Genomic DNA, 11507 nt, shown 5'->3' on the forward strand with positions numbered 1-11507 from the left:
TGTGTGCTATTTAAATTTAGTTTGTTTGCATGTTGTAACTGTGTAACCTTTGCTGCCTCTTGGCCAGGACTCTTTTGGAAAATAGGTTTTTAATATCAGTGGAACTCTCCTGGTTAAAGAAAGCTTCAATAAAAAGTTTTTTTTTAAGTTTATAGAATCTTCTTAAAAGTAGTATATTTATCTGTAGCTGTCAGGTCTGAGCTGATGGCCAGAAGTAAATTTGACGGTTGTTGTTGACAGTTGAAATTGGAAGCACTGAAGCGTGGAGCTGTGCACATACCTGTCATACAAACCATGAAACCAGTCTAAAGATTACATTGTGGACATTTGTCATCATCACGTCTACTTCCAATTGCTTCCTTTAGAAATATACTGTAAAATAAAGCAGAAATATGTATTACATCTGCAGCATAAAGCTTGAATATATACATATACAATTCTCCATGTCCACAGGTTACCGTGTCCGCATGGGCTCCAGCACGGACAAGAAGGACAGCGGACGTCTCCATGTGGACTTCGCCCAGGCCAGAGATGACTTGTACGAGTGGGAGTGTTACCAGCGCATGTTAGCCAGAGAAGAGCGACACCGGCGCAAGGTGGAAGAGGATCGAATGAGACCGCCCTCCCCTCCTCCCATCGTCCACTACTCGGACCACGAGTGCAGCCTGCTGGGGGACAAGATCAGAGGTGTGTGCACAGAGATGGAGCATAATGTTTAGTTCCAACCTTCTGGACGTATGAGAAACACTGTGAATGGTCTGACCGGCATAAACACTTGAAGGCAGGTGTCAGATCGAAAGACTAACCACAACAGAAGCGCGTGATGTCACAGACTTCTGGAAATGAGTTGGCCATTTGCTGCAGCACACACCCAGGTATAGACTGTTTTAGACCACAAAGCAAGAAATAGCCTGGTTAGAATAAATTTGCAAATTAGTGACTCTGAACAATTGACAAGGCTAGTACATAGAGTTGTAACAAAACGGGTTACAGTACAGTGTACTTAGAAGTTTTATTTAGGTTAAAAAAAATGTAAAATGAAATGTGACTACCGGGTACTGACCAACCAACATACCGTATACATCGCAGGGTCCCACAGGGGATTACATTTGTGAGGCTAATTTATAAAAAGTGCTCTGAGTACATTCACAACACTACAAAGCCTGCAAATTTTTTTTATTTACAGTGAAGGATCCTTTAGAAAGGCCTCCACTTTATCTTAGAGTTTGAGTGATTTTTGAGCAATAATATTGGAACAAACATTGCTGGATCTTACTGTTGTATCCTCTCCTGACCCTGTGTTCTAGATGATGGCAATTGTGCGGAGGCGGTGCGGGTGCTCCTGACCTGGCTGGAACGAGGTGAAGTCAATCGCAGAAACGCCAACAACTTCTACTCCATGATCCAGTCGTCCAACAGCCACATCCGCAGACTGATGACAGAGAAAGCCCAGCACGAGATGGAGATGGAGGAGGCCAAAGAAAAGTTCAAGAGCGCACTGGCTGGGATACTGGGACAATGTGAGTGATTATGTGTGATCTTATAATTTGATATACTGTTCTCATTTTTAGAAAGGTCCTTTACTCTGGATAAATTGTTTTATTGTGGTGTCTGCTTAATAGAAGTTAAAACTGAACTTTTTAAAGGAGACCTATTACTCATGATTGACTTTAAGGAGCTTTTAACCATATTATAATTTTTCCTCCTTGTCATTAAATCACCAACATTTTTATTGAGAGTTGTTGATGCATATTTGAGTAATCTTTATTCTCCTGCAGACAAGATGCCATTGCTCCATCAGTCCAGGTGTTCGCAGCTCCTGCGTCACGCCCTCTCATATTTACTTGATTAATTTTCTTATACGTGACGCACGTAGCATTCGCTGCCCCCGAGAAGCCATTTTGTCAAGAATGAAACAAAACAATCCTCAGGTCACTATTGTGAACTGCAGGTCTCTAGGCGACATAACCTGATGAGGCTGCGGAAAACTGTGCGTGTTAGATAAATATTACAATTTAAGAAGTACAACATATTGACCCACAGGCGTCGTAGATTAGAACTGCAGTTATAGACAAAAGCACAATAGGTCTCCTTTAACACATTGGCACTTTTCCAAAATGTCTTTGCTGAAAAGTGTAAGTATCTATGTCATTATTGTTTTTGAATTTGACTATTTCAATCCAGTATGTTAAGACCTAATGGTAAGTAAGGTAAGTAAACATGCTTAAAATAAGCTTTACTTTTTTTTTGGGGGGGGGGGGGGGGAACTAGGCCATAATTTATTGAATTATAAAATCTCTCCCAAAAACTACATGAAACTTTTTCTGTGTCACTTAACCTCAATTGTATGTTATCAAGCCAAAGTATTTGTTTTAGAAATGCAGCATCTCCCCAATACTGTAAAAGTGCAGTGTAGAGGCACGTTTTGACTGGTTCACTTTGGAGTGGAGCTATTACCTCTCACAGCCCCCTTCAGACCCCTTAAACAGGCCGGTACGGTTCGCTTACGGCATTGGAGACACTTTCAGACCATCTCCATCCACTCCAAAGTGAACCAGTCGAATTGTGCTAAAGTGAATCGGTCAGGGGGACCAGGGTCAGTTAAAATGTAGCTTAGGGTGCTGGAATGATGCAATTGATTGAAAAGAGCAAGAGTCTAAACCACATTGTCCTTTTATTGCACATAATCAAGCCCTCTATAGACTGCTTTCAAATGAGCCTTCATAAAGAAACTTCCAGAAATGTTTTGCTCTGCAGTATATACTTACATTCAGCTTTTAGAATCTTTAGCCTGTCTCTGGACTCTTATCGTCTCCGCCTTCATCATTGATCTGTTCTATCAAATTACAGGGTTCCGGGAAGACGCTATTGATTCACTCATGTTCTCTCTTTCACCAAATACACAGAATTACACACAGTTAGCATACACTTAGCTGGAGGTACTTATTGACTATCCCCAGTGCGCATCAAACATGTGGTTTATAGACTCCACCCACACAATCAGCCACAGACACATGAAAATGAATCCAAGGACGCTTCTCCAAATGCAATATTGCAAGGTTCTTATTCTTTTTGTGTTCAATGCCATTTTAAAACAGGTTTCATATATTGGTCTCTGTGCAGATTTTTAAAACATGCTTGAACATTTAATGGTTTTGTAAGTATAATTGTATCTTCTGCTTTACTGTTGGGAAATGTTGTGTTAGCAGTTTTACAGTACAGTACAGTGGTGATATGGTAAGTGGAGCACAATCCAGCTCACAGACACACAGAACATAAGGGTGAGTTGTTGGCGTCCTCAGTTGACTCCACTCTCTCACACTCTGCTCCTTCCCACCTGCCTCTGTCTCCCTGTGGATGCTCTGCCCCTCCTGCACCTCCACAGTTGAACAGATTGTGTCTGTATTCCAAGCCGCTTCCAAACAAAAGGCATGGGACCATTTCACCAAAGCTCAGCGCAAGAACCTGGACGTTTGGCGCAAGCAAGTACAGGTTAGTACAATTATTCAGTCGGTCATGTTCACGTACATCGTATATTATAAATATCCCAAAAACATACATGTGGGAGGGGGGTGGCATAGAAAACTCCATGATGCAGTAAGTACAGTTTTCCCGCCCCATGTAAAAATGGACAAAGCACACAAAGACCCTAAAACAATACAACCATAATAATCTCTGCCACCATATACAACCCTTGAAGTGCTGACCTTTCATCCTGATGACCAGATACAAGCTGCATGGTGAGTTTGCCATTGTGAAACCAACGCACAGGTAAATGTGAACATCTAAAGACATTGGAATGTGTATTCCAAGCCGAGGTTTTAAGTGGAATTGTTGCTGGGTCAAATGGCAATCATGGATTCATATATGATTTTGTTTGAGTGGTAAGTTTTGAGGTTTCCAATGCTTAGAGCATGTAATGAGAGGTACATAATGACCATCAGGTAGGTGAAACGGACATTGCTTTGACGTCATGTCATTGAAAAGCATGAGGCACATACTGTGCGTATCTGACTCTAACTGTTGTGTTGTGAAGCCCATGAAAAAAAACATGTCTTAAATGTATATATACAGTAAACATTTATTAAGAGTACCGATCTTACACACGCATTTTTCACAGTTTTAATTCTGGCCTTTTTATGTGTTTATGGTTACAAGAGACTAATTGCTGTTGAAGGATTCTTAGTCAAATGTTGTGTGTTCAAAGTGGAGACTTTATACTGTATTAAGACTGACCAGAGAAGGAACATTTAAAAGAGTAACAACTCTTCTTTCATCTCACTTCACTGCATAATTATTAATCAGGTAACCATTCCACTTACAAATTTTTAAAAGTAATATGATTGTTTTTTGTAGATTATTTTAATTGAACTTAGTTACCATATATTAAAAATGTTCTTAGTTTAAGATATCATCTTCTTAAGTCTCTGTTAGTTCACTGACTTCAGTGTTTCACCCCCTTTTCAGGACATCAGGAACATGCAAAATGAGCAGCTGATGGGCATCAGACGAGAGGAGGAGATGGAGATGTCTGAAGATGACATGGAAGATCCCTCTAACAACAAACAGTTAGAGGACTCAGGTGTGCACGTGTCTTTCTAAACTCATTTAGTGTCGCTTTTATTTTTTACTCGTCTTTCAAATCTTTATGATCACTGCCATTTTTAATCAACATGTAAATGTATGTGAAACCGTCATCTTAATATTGCTGACACAGCAGTAACATTACAGTGGGGAAAGTATAGGAAGCTTTATTCAGTTTGTGTTAACAGTCATTTGTCACACCTACAATCTACATTCAGGAACAGTCACTGGTAGATTTGATGTAATTTCAACAAGGCTGCAAAGTCAACTGGAAACACCTGTGTAATGACTGTGGCCTTTAGAAAGTGAACCAATATTTCATGAGCAGAAGCTGCAGCCTTCACAGTTGCACTTGGTCGATGGCCAACAAAAATACTTCACATCTGTTTGATTAGCCATTTGGATATATATTCACCTCAAACTTGAAACTTAACCATGTAACAAACAAGATCACATTAACTTGGTATTCCATGATAGACCACAGGCTAAATCTACTATCTAAATATAGTTTATAAACAATTGAATACATTTCTGCTGCAGCTGCATCCCAAGCAGAAGCCTTAAAGGAGGAGAATGACTCTCTGCGCTGTCAGCTGGACGCCTACAGGAACGAGGTGGAGCTCCTCAAACAAGAACAGAACAACCAGCCACAGAGGAGTGAAGAGGAGAACACGCACTCACAGCAACTCAGCTTCCTCCAGCAAGCTCTACAGGGCATGCAAATGGTACTTTTACTACATATATATGTGACACAAGCTCTACAGGGCATGCAGACGGTACTTTTACTACATATATATGTGATACAAGCTCTATAGGGCATGCAGACGGTACTTTTACTACATATACACACGATACAAGCTCTATAGGGCATGCAGACGGTACTTTTACTACATATACACACGATACAAGCTCTACAGGGCATGCAGAGGGTACTTTTACTACATATACATGTGATACAAGCTCTACAGGGCATGCAGACGGTACTTTTACTACATATACATGTGATACAAGCTCTACAGGGCATGCAGACGGTACTTTTACTACATATACAGGCAATACAAGCTCTACAGGGCATGCAGACGGTACTTTTACTACATACACACATGATACAAGCTCTACAGGGCATGCAGACGGTACTTTTACTACATATACAGGTGATACAAGCTCTACAGGGCATGCAGACGGTACTTTTACTACATATACATGTGATACAAGCTCTACAGGGCATGCAGACGGTACTTTTACTACATATACAGGCAATACAAGCTCTACAGGGCATGCAGACGGTACTTTTACTACATAAGTGACACAAAACATGACCGAATCACAATCTGTGTCCTGTCACTTTAAAGATACTTTTTTACTTTAGAAGCTTATATAATGGTGACACTAACATTCTTATCATTGTTGTAGCAACTTATAAAAATGCAAGAAGAGTTGAAACGACGGGAGTCGGATCTGGAGAAGAGTTTAGAAGATAAACAGCAGCTGAAGAAAGAAGTCCAGACTCTGAAGGAAGGTCTTCAAAATTTGCAGAGTCTACAGCCTACAGAGGAAATTCAGGTTGGTTTTATAACATGCACATAACATTAAATAAAATGAAAAATAATAATAATGGTACAGCTTTACTAATGAAAATGCCTAAAAACTACAGAGGGGACCTTCACACACAATTTTCTACTCTGCTTGTTCAAGTTCTATAAAACATTTATTTTAGTCTTATAACAATACATTAAAGTTTTGTAATTATAATATAAGAATAATGTGTTTGAGTGCCACTATTAAATCAAATGAATTGTTAATGTTTTTTTAAACATAGTAGGTTTGCTATAAGGCGGTGTCTGTGCACACGACGTGTATCGCTGAATCGACCGAGACAATAATCTGACGAGGAGGCAGAGATCAGCATTCTGAAAAATATCAGCTGCATATGGGAGCAATTACAGACAAAAGATTTAAAGTTAACCAGTTGCTCTCCAGGGCTGTGAACAACTCCAGTGTCCACCACCTCCATCAAGCTTCAGTGTCATTCTGATCTCTCACGGGTCAATGGTCACATTTATATAACACTATTCTACCTTCAAGGCACTCAAAGCTCACAGTCACACACCAGTGAACGCAGACTGTGGGGGCGGGGCGGTTTAAGTGTCTTGCCCAAGGACACAAAGACAGTATTCACTTGAGGCAGCTGGAATCGCATTATCAACCTGTAGTCAGTGGGATCTGCCAGGTCATCAATAATGCCCTTATACACTGTAGAATCTATAATCTACTAACATTTACGCTGGTGCATATGGTTTTTGAAGAAACACAATAGCAGTTCCTCTTATTCCCATATTGCGTCTAATTACGTTTTCACACAGGGTTCAACATGAATTTTAAAGCTATTTATGATCTCATAAGGACTTTCATTTTGCATTTGTTTATTAAACAGGTAAAAGGCCTGAGTCACTTTAAAAACAGTTTGGCACCAAATTCCTTGATAACATTCAAATATCTGAAAAAGGTTTATATTCCTCAGTGTTCCAAAATACTTTATTTTTGTATTTTCACATGATTTTATTCATTATTCACTTATTTTGGCCCTCTAATCTTGTATCCAGATGGCTACCCTTGGTTTCAATCAATTCATTTTAAAAGTCGTTTGATAATGCCTCATTTAATTTAGTTCAAAACCCAACCATTTCCTTATGTGAATGTTACCAAAATAAACTTGACAGTCTGTTTGTGCATACCATGTTATGAGTGCTCCTTCTCCTCCGTCTGTCTAAATGAGCAGTTTCACAGTGTCTTTCCTTCGTGTGTTTCTCGTGCCACAGCTGGAGGCGTCGCAGGAAGACGACAAAGACTCTGAGGAAAGCACTGATCAAACCAGTGTAAGTTCATTTCCCACTCACTATCCTCTACCTCCCCAGCCAGGGACAATCTGGAGACCACTTCTGTCTCCGAATAGATAAGTGACACTACTGCCCAGTGCGCACAACATATCTTGTTTTCACTTTTGTGTGTTACCTTGTTACCACAATTCTAGCTGCTATCTGCACATTCCTCACCCCATCACCCTCAGTCTATTGGTGCAGCCGCATAATTGCCTGTAAACTTAATTCCACGTATTTATTAAATTGTGTTATTTTTCTGCGCATCACCTTAAACCTATGCTTGTTTACTCCAGATGACTAAAAAACGGGGCCTGTGGCTGCTAACAGATGCATTTAAAGTGATGTGTCTGTGTGTTACAGGAAGTGTCTGTCGCGTCCACAGTTGTGTCTGTCGCGTCCACAGTTGTGTCCTGCAGTCAGGAGAAAGAAGCTCCAACAGAGAGAAGTCTGCAGAGCCCTGTCCAGTCCGAGAGACAGGCCCTGCTAGTCGGTGAGATCACAACACATGACCCCGGCCACAGCAGTGTGAAAGAACAGATATCTGGTTTGAATTAAAGCTGCTTAGAATCATGAAGCAACAATGTGTGGTTTACAAAGTATTACAAGACTAATAGGACTGTAGCGGCGTAATTGTTTCCTTAAAAATGTTCCTTGAAGTTGTACATTTTATTGTATCATTCGTTATTACTTATATTATTTCCGTTTAAAATATGGTTAAAATGTTGATTTTAAAATTTTACCTTTTTCGTCTATTGACCTATGACCTATTTAGGGAAGAAAAATAAGTAATGAGAGAAAAGAGAAGAAAAAAAAAAAATAATAATATACATATAGCAGCATTTTGTTTAATAAGCATCTGTCATTCCCCGAGATGCACAGTAAAAGTAAACACAGACTGGAGAACCGCTGGAGTAGGTGTATTTATTCTAAAACGGCACAAACAAATGCTTCTGTAGTGTTGTTAAACGTGTGTTACACCTGCAGGCTTGTATGTTGTTTGACCTTTCTTTTCTCTGTGTGTATTTGTGGATTGTCAGTGTTTATGGATAGGATTTCATTTGTGTGGGTTTTCTTTCTTCCTCAGGGATCATCTCCACATTTCTGCACGTTCACCCGTTTGGAGCCAGCCTGGAGTACATTTGTTCCTACCTACAGCGTTTGGACTCCAAGGTAAACCGGTTTAAATGCTCATCTGGCCTTCATATCACACTAGATAGTTTCTAAAATTGTAAAGTGTTTAGCATGAAAGATCGTATAGCTTCTTTTAATGGGTATATGATAAATAAAAGCATGTTTTTCCTGTTCAAATGTTTGATGTCTGGAAGCTGTTTCCCTTCATTTTTCTGTTTTGAATGCAAATCCCTGTCTTGCCACGCCGGGCCATTTGTGATTTCCCCTGACGATAAAATAAATTGAAAGTAGAGCCCTCTTTTTGACTCACAAACACCTCCTTGTCATCAAGCGCCGATATGTGTCGCCATCTTTCTGACTGCAATTTAGACTCATGGCACCTCACTGCCTCTAACAGGAAGCTTTCAAAACCACTTTCAGTGTCTCCTCAAACTGGTAGCATAGTAATGGTGCTTTATGGTGGTCATAGGTGATTTTGGATACGTTTTATCACCTCTGCATGGATACTAATGTGCATATAACTTTCCCATTCCTTGCTTCCATCCACCCCAGGTCAGCTGTGGCTATAAAAGCGCTTTAAAGATCTTGAAATGGGCTGTATTAAATGCACCAAATATACAATATAAAAACAGGTTCATTAGTATTTCTGTCTCACAAGTACATGTTATGTTCCGTCTAACAGTGTGTTGTGTTTGTGTGTTGACAGATTACCACCAGTGAAATAGAGGCGCTCCTCTCCCGACTGCCCTGCACTTTCAGACAGGAGCTGACCGGAGTGGGAGCCAGTTTAGAGAAACGCTGGACCTTCTGTGGATTCCAGGGTATCAAAAGTTTATAGACTTTGCTCCTGGACATCAGACTATATGTACAACATGAACCCTAAAGGAGTTAATAGAGAACGAAGACATTCTGCCTATTCAATGTTAAAGTAATTTCCAGTTGAATACCTTTGTATTTTTACACTCTGCACTCATCCATAATGACTGGATCACAAGTGAAAGGGATTTTCTTTCTCTTTGACGTGAGTGACAAGCAGAACTTCAGGGCCCTCATGGGGTTATCAGGATCTTTCTGAACTCAAAAGCCTCCTCCTTGTTTGCCCATTCAATTTCTGTAAAGAATTTGTTACATTATTAATTGCTTGATTATATTTGCTTATAAAAATGCATTTTAAGTTTGTAAATTGGCTTAACTATTTATTTAACAAACCCCCCTGGGCACGTCTTTATTCAAGTATACAAAGACCTTTCAGCCTGCAAGTCCACACTGTCAACTCTAGTGGATGAGCACATGAACCAACACAACACTCTACTTACAAGGGCAAACACTCTTTTCATTTTACAGCCTGGATTATAAAAGCTTATATACAATAATGTGTGCCTTCCAACATGGGCTTGACTAAAAGCAGCTAAATCTCACATGATTATACTCCCACTTTTCCTTTTATTTATAGAAACGGTTTTGTTGCCGTGTTTATTTGTGAAGGCAGTTTCATAAATTGTATAAACTTATCTCTATACAGGTCCTCAACTGACTGGTTTGGCAGCGCTTTACGTTTTGCCTTGACAAAATATGGTTTGCTTTCTGTGATCAGCCTTCTCCATCTTCTACAGCAGGGGTTCCAAAACCTTTCAGGCGTGACCCACAAAATAAGCATGAAACTGACCAGGGACGGCCACAGAAAATTGAAATAGATTTCTGTAACAAGTGGGGCGTCCCAACTTCCACTTTGGGAACCACTGTTCTATGGAAAAGGGAAATGTTTTTTAAAAAAGTACCATGTATTTTAAAAGGTCTAATGTTTGTATGGGCAGAAATCAAATCGTTTTTTAGCGGTGCCGGTGCTTTGAGACAGCTTCAATGTGTTTTTGTTTGCAACATTTTTGGAGCTATACTGATGTTGCACATCCTCCTCAGCTTTCATCTGCTTCTTTGTGTACTTGGGGTATTGGGACAGGCTGTCTGTCAATATTAAGTCTCTGCTTCAATACGCTCCCTTCTTGCTCTGAGTGGGAGTCGGCAGTGCATCCCTGATGACTAACTCGAGTGCCCCCCACCAGCTGCTTTTATTTCCAACACATTAGCGTACACAGCCGTGCTCGCTCTGACAGAAACAAAAGACTAATAGACATTATTTTCTTTCAGAATCTGCACATTCTGCATAAACTGGTTGTCCAATTTGTATCTTCTGAGCAGCCGGTTGTGTGAGTTTGTAGAGACATGCTGGTTCTACACTGATTCTGGGGCATCACTTACACTGATCATCACTAGCACAACAAACACAAACTAATTAAAACCACCATTGGTCCCTGGTGAAGACCTCTCTCCAGTTTACTGCTGTCTGCGCATCGCTGTCACAGCCAGAGGTCTACTCATTAATTCAGTTCAAGGTGGTGGTTAGCTAATACCTCACTGGATTGTGACGGCTTAGGAGGATGCACAGCCAATGTATTCACCACTGGGGACATTTTAAAATGTCCTAGGGCATTGGTTTTGACGTTAAGCCATAACAAATTCCCACTCTGCAAAATTTTGTCATTTCTGGTTTGTGGATTACTGCGTGTATTCCTAAATCCATGCATTTGCAGTCACATCGCACCAAAAATAAGTATAATTGAACCCAGGGAGATAACCAGGTACTTTAAGATGATCTCATGATACTCAAACCATCCTTAATTGCCTTTGCCTCTCAAACTGCTCCCCGGAGGCATTAGTACATTCCTAATTATAATAACAGCCTTACTGGAGCAATCAGGTGAAAGACTGCTGGTTTGAGCAGATGATTTCCAGATTAAAAGGGCAGTCACAGGTGAAAGGGCATCAACCCCACACAGCTTCTATCTGTTGATGAACAACTTCACACTGATGAATACTGGTGTTTAGCTGTCGACAAGTAAAGCCTGGAAATAGTGG

At 40.2% G+C, this 11507-nt stretch overlaps 1 protein-coding gene across 2 annotated transcripts in view; it reads left to right on the forward strand.

Annotated features, from left to right (window-relative positions):
• Window positions 1-11507, forward strand: part of LOC140349976 (ecto-NOX disulfide-thiol exchanger 2-like) — a 51083-nt gene that overhangs the window by 39174 nt on the left and 402 nt on the right. For both annotated transcript variants that reach the window (XM_072436074.1, XM_072436075.1), the window contains 10 exons: window positions 454-687; window positions 1308-1520; window positions 3386-3492; window positions 4468-4582; window positions 5125-5309; window positions 5998-6147; window positions 7404-7460; window positions 7824-7953; window positions 8548-8633; window positions 9301-11507. The exon at window positions 9301-11507 is cut by the window's right edge and continues 402 nt beyond it. In XM_072436074.1, coding sequence (XP_072292175.1) covers window positions 454-687; window positions 1308-1520; window positions 3386-3492; window positions 4468-4582; window positions 5125-5309; window positions 5998-6147; window positions 7404-7460; window positions 7824-7953; window positions 8548-8633; window positions 9301-9432 — 1409 coding nt within the window. In that variant the 3' untranslated portion in view covers window positions 9433-11507. The remainder of the gene's footprint in view (window positions 1-453; window positions 688-1307; window positions 1521-3385; window positions 3493-4467; window positions 4583-5124; window positions 5310-5997; window positions 6148-7403; window positions 7461-7823; window positions 7954-8547; window positions 8634-9300) is intronic.

Source organism: Eucyclogobius newberryi, unplaced genomic scaffold, assembly GCF_026437365.1.
Source record: "Eucyclogobius newberryi isolate DKJ021-1_F unplaced genomic scaffold, fEucNew1.0.hap1 SCAF_11, whole genome shotgun sequence".
In the NCBI taxonomy this organism is placed as follows: Eukaryota; Metazoa; Chordata; class Actinopteri; order Gobiiformes; family Gobiidae; genus Eucyclogobius; species Eucyclogobius newberryi.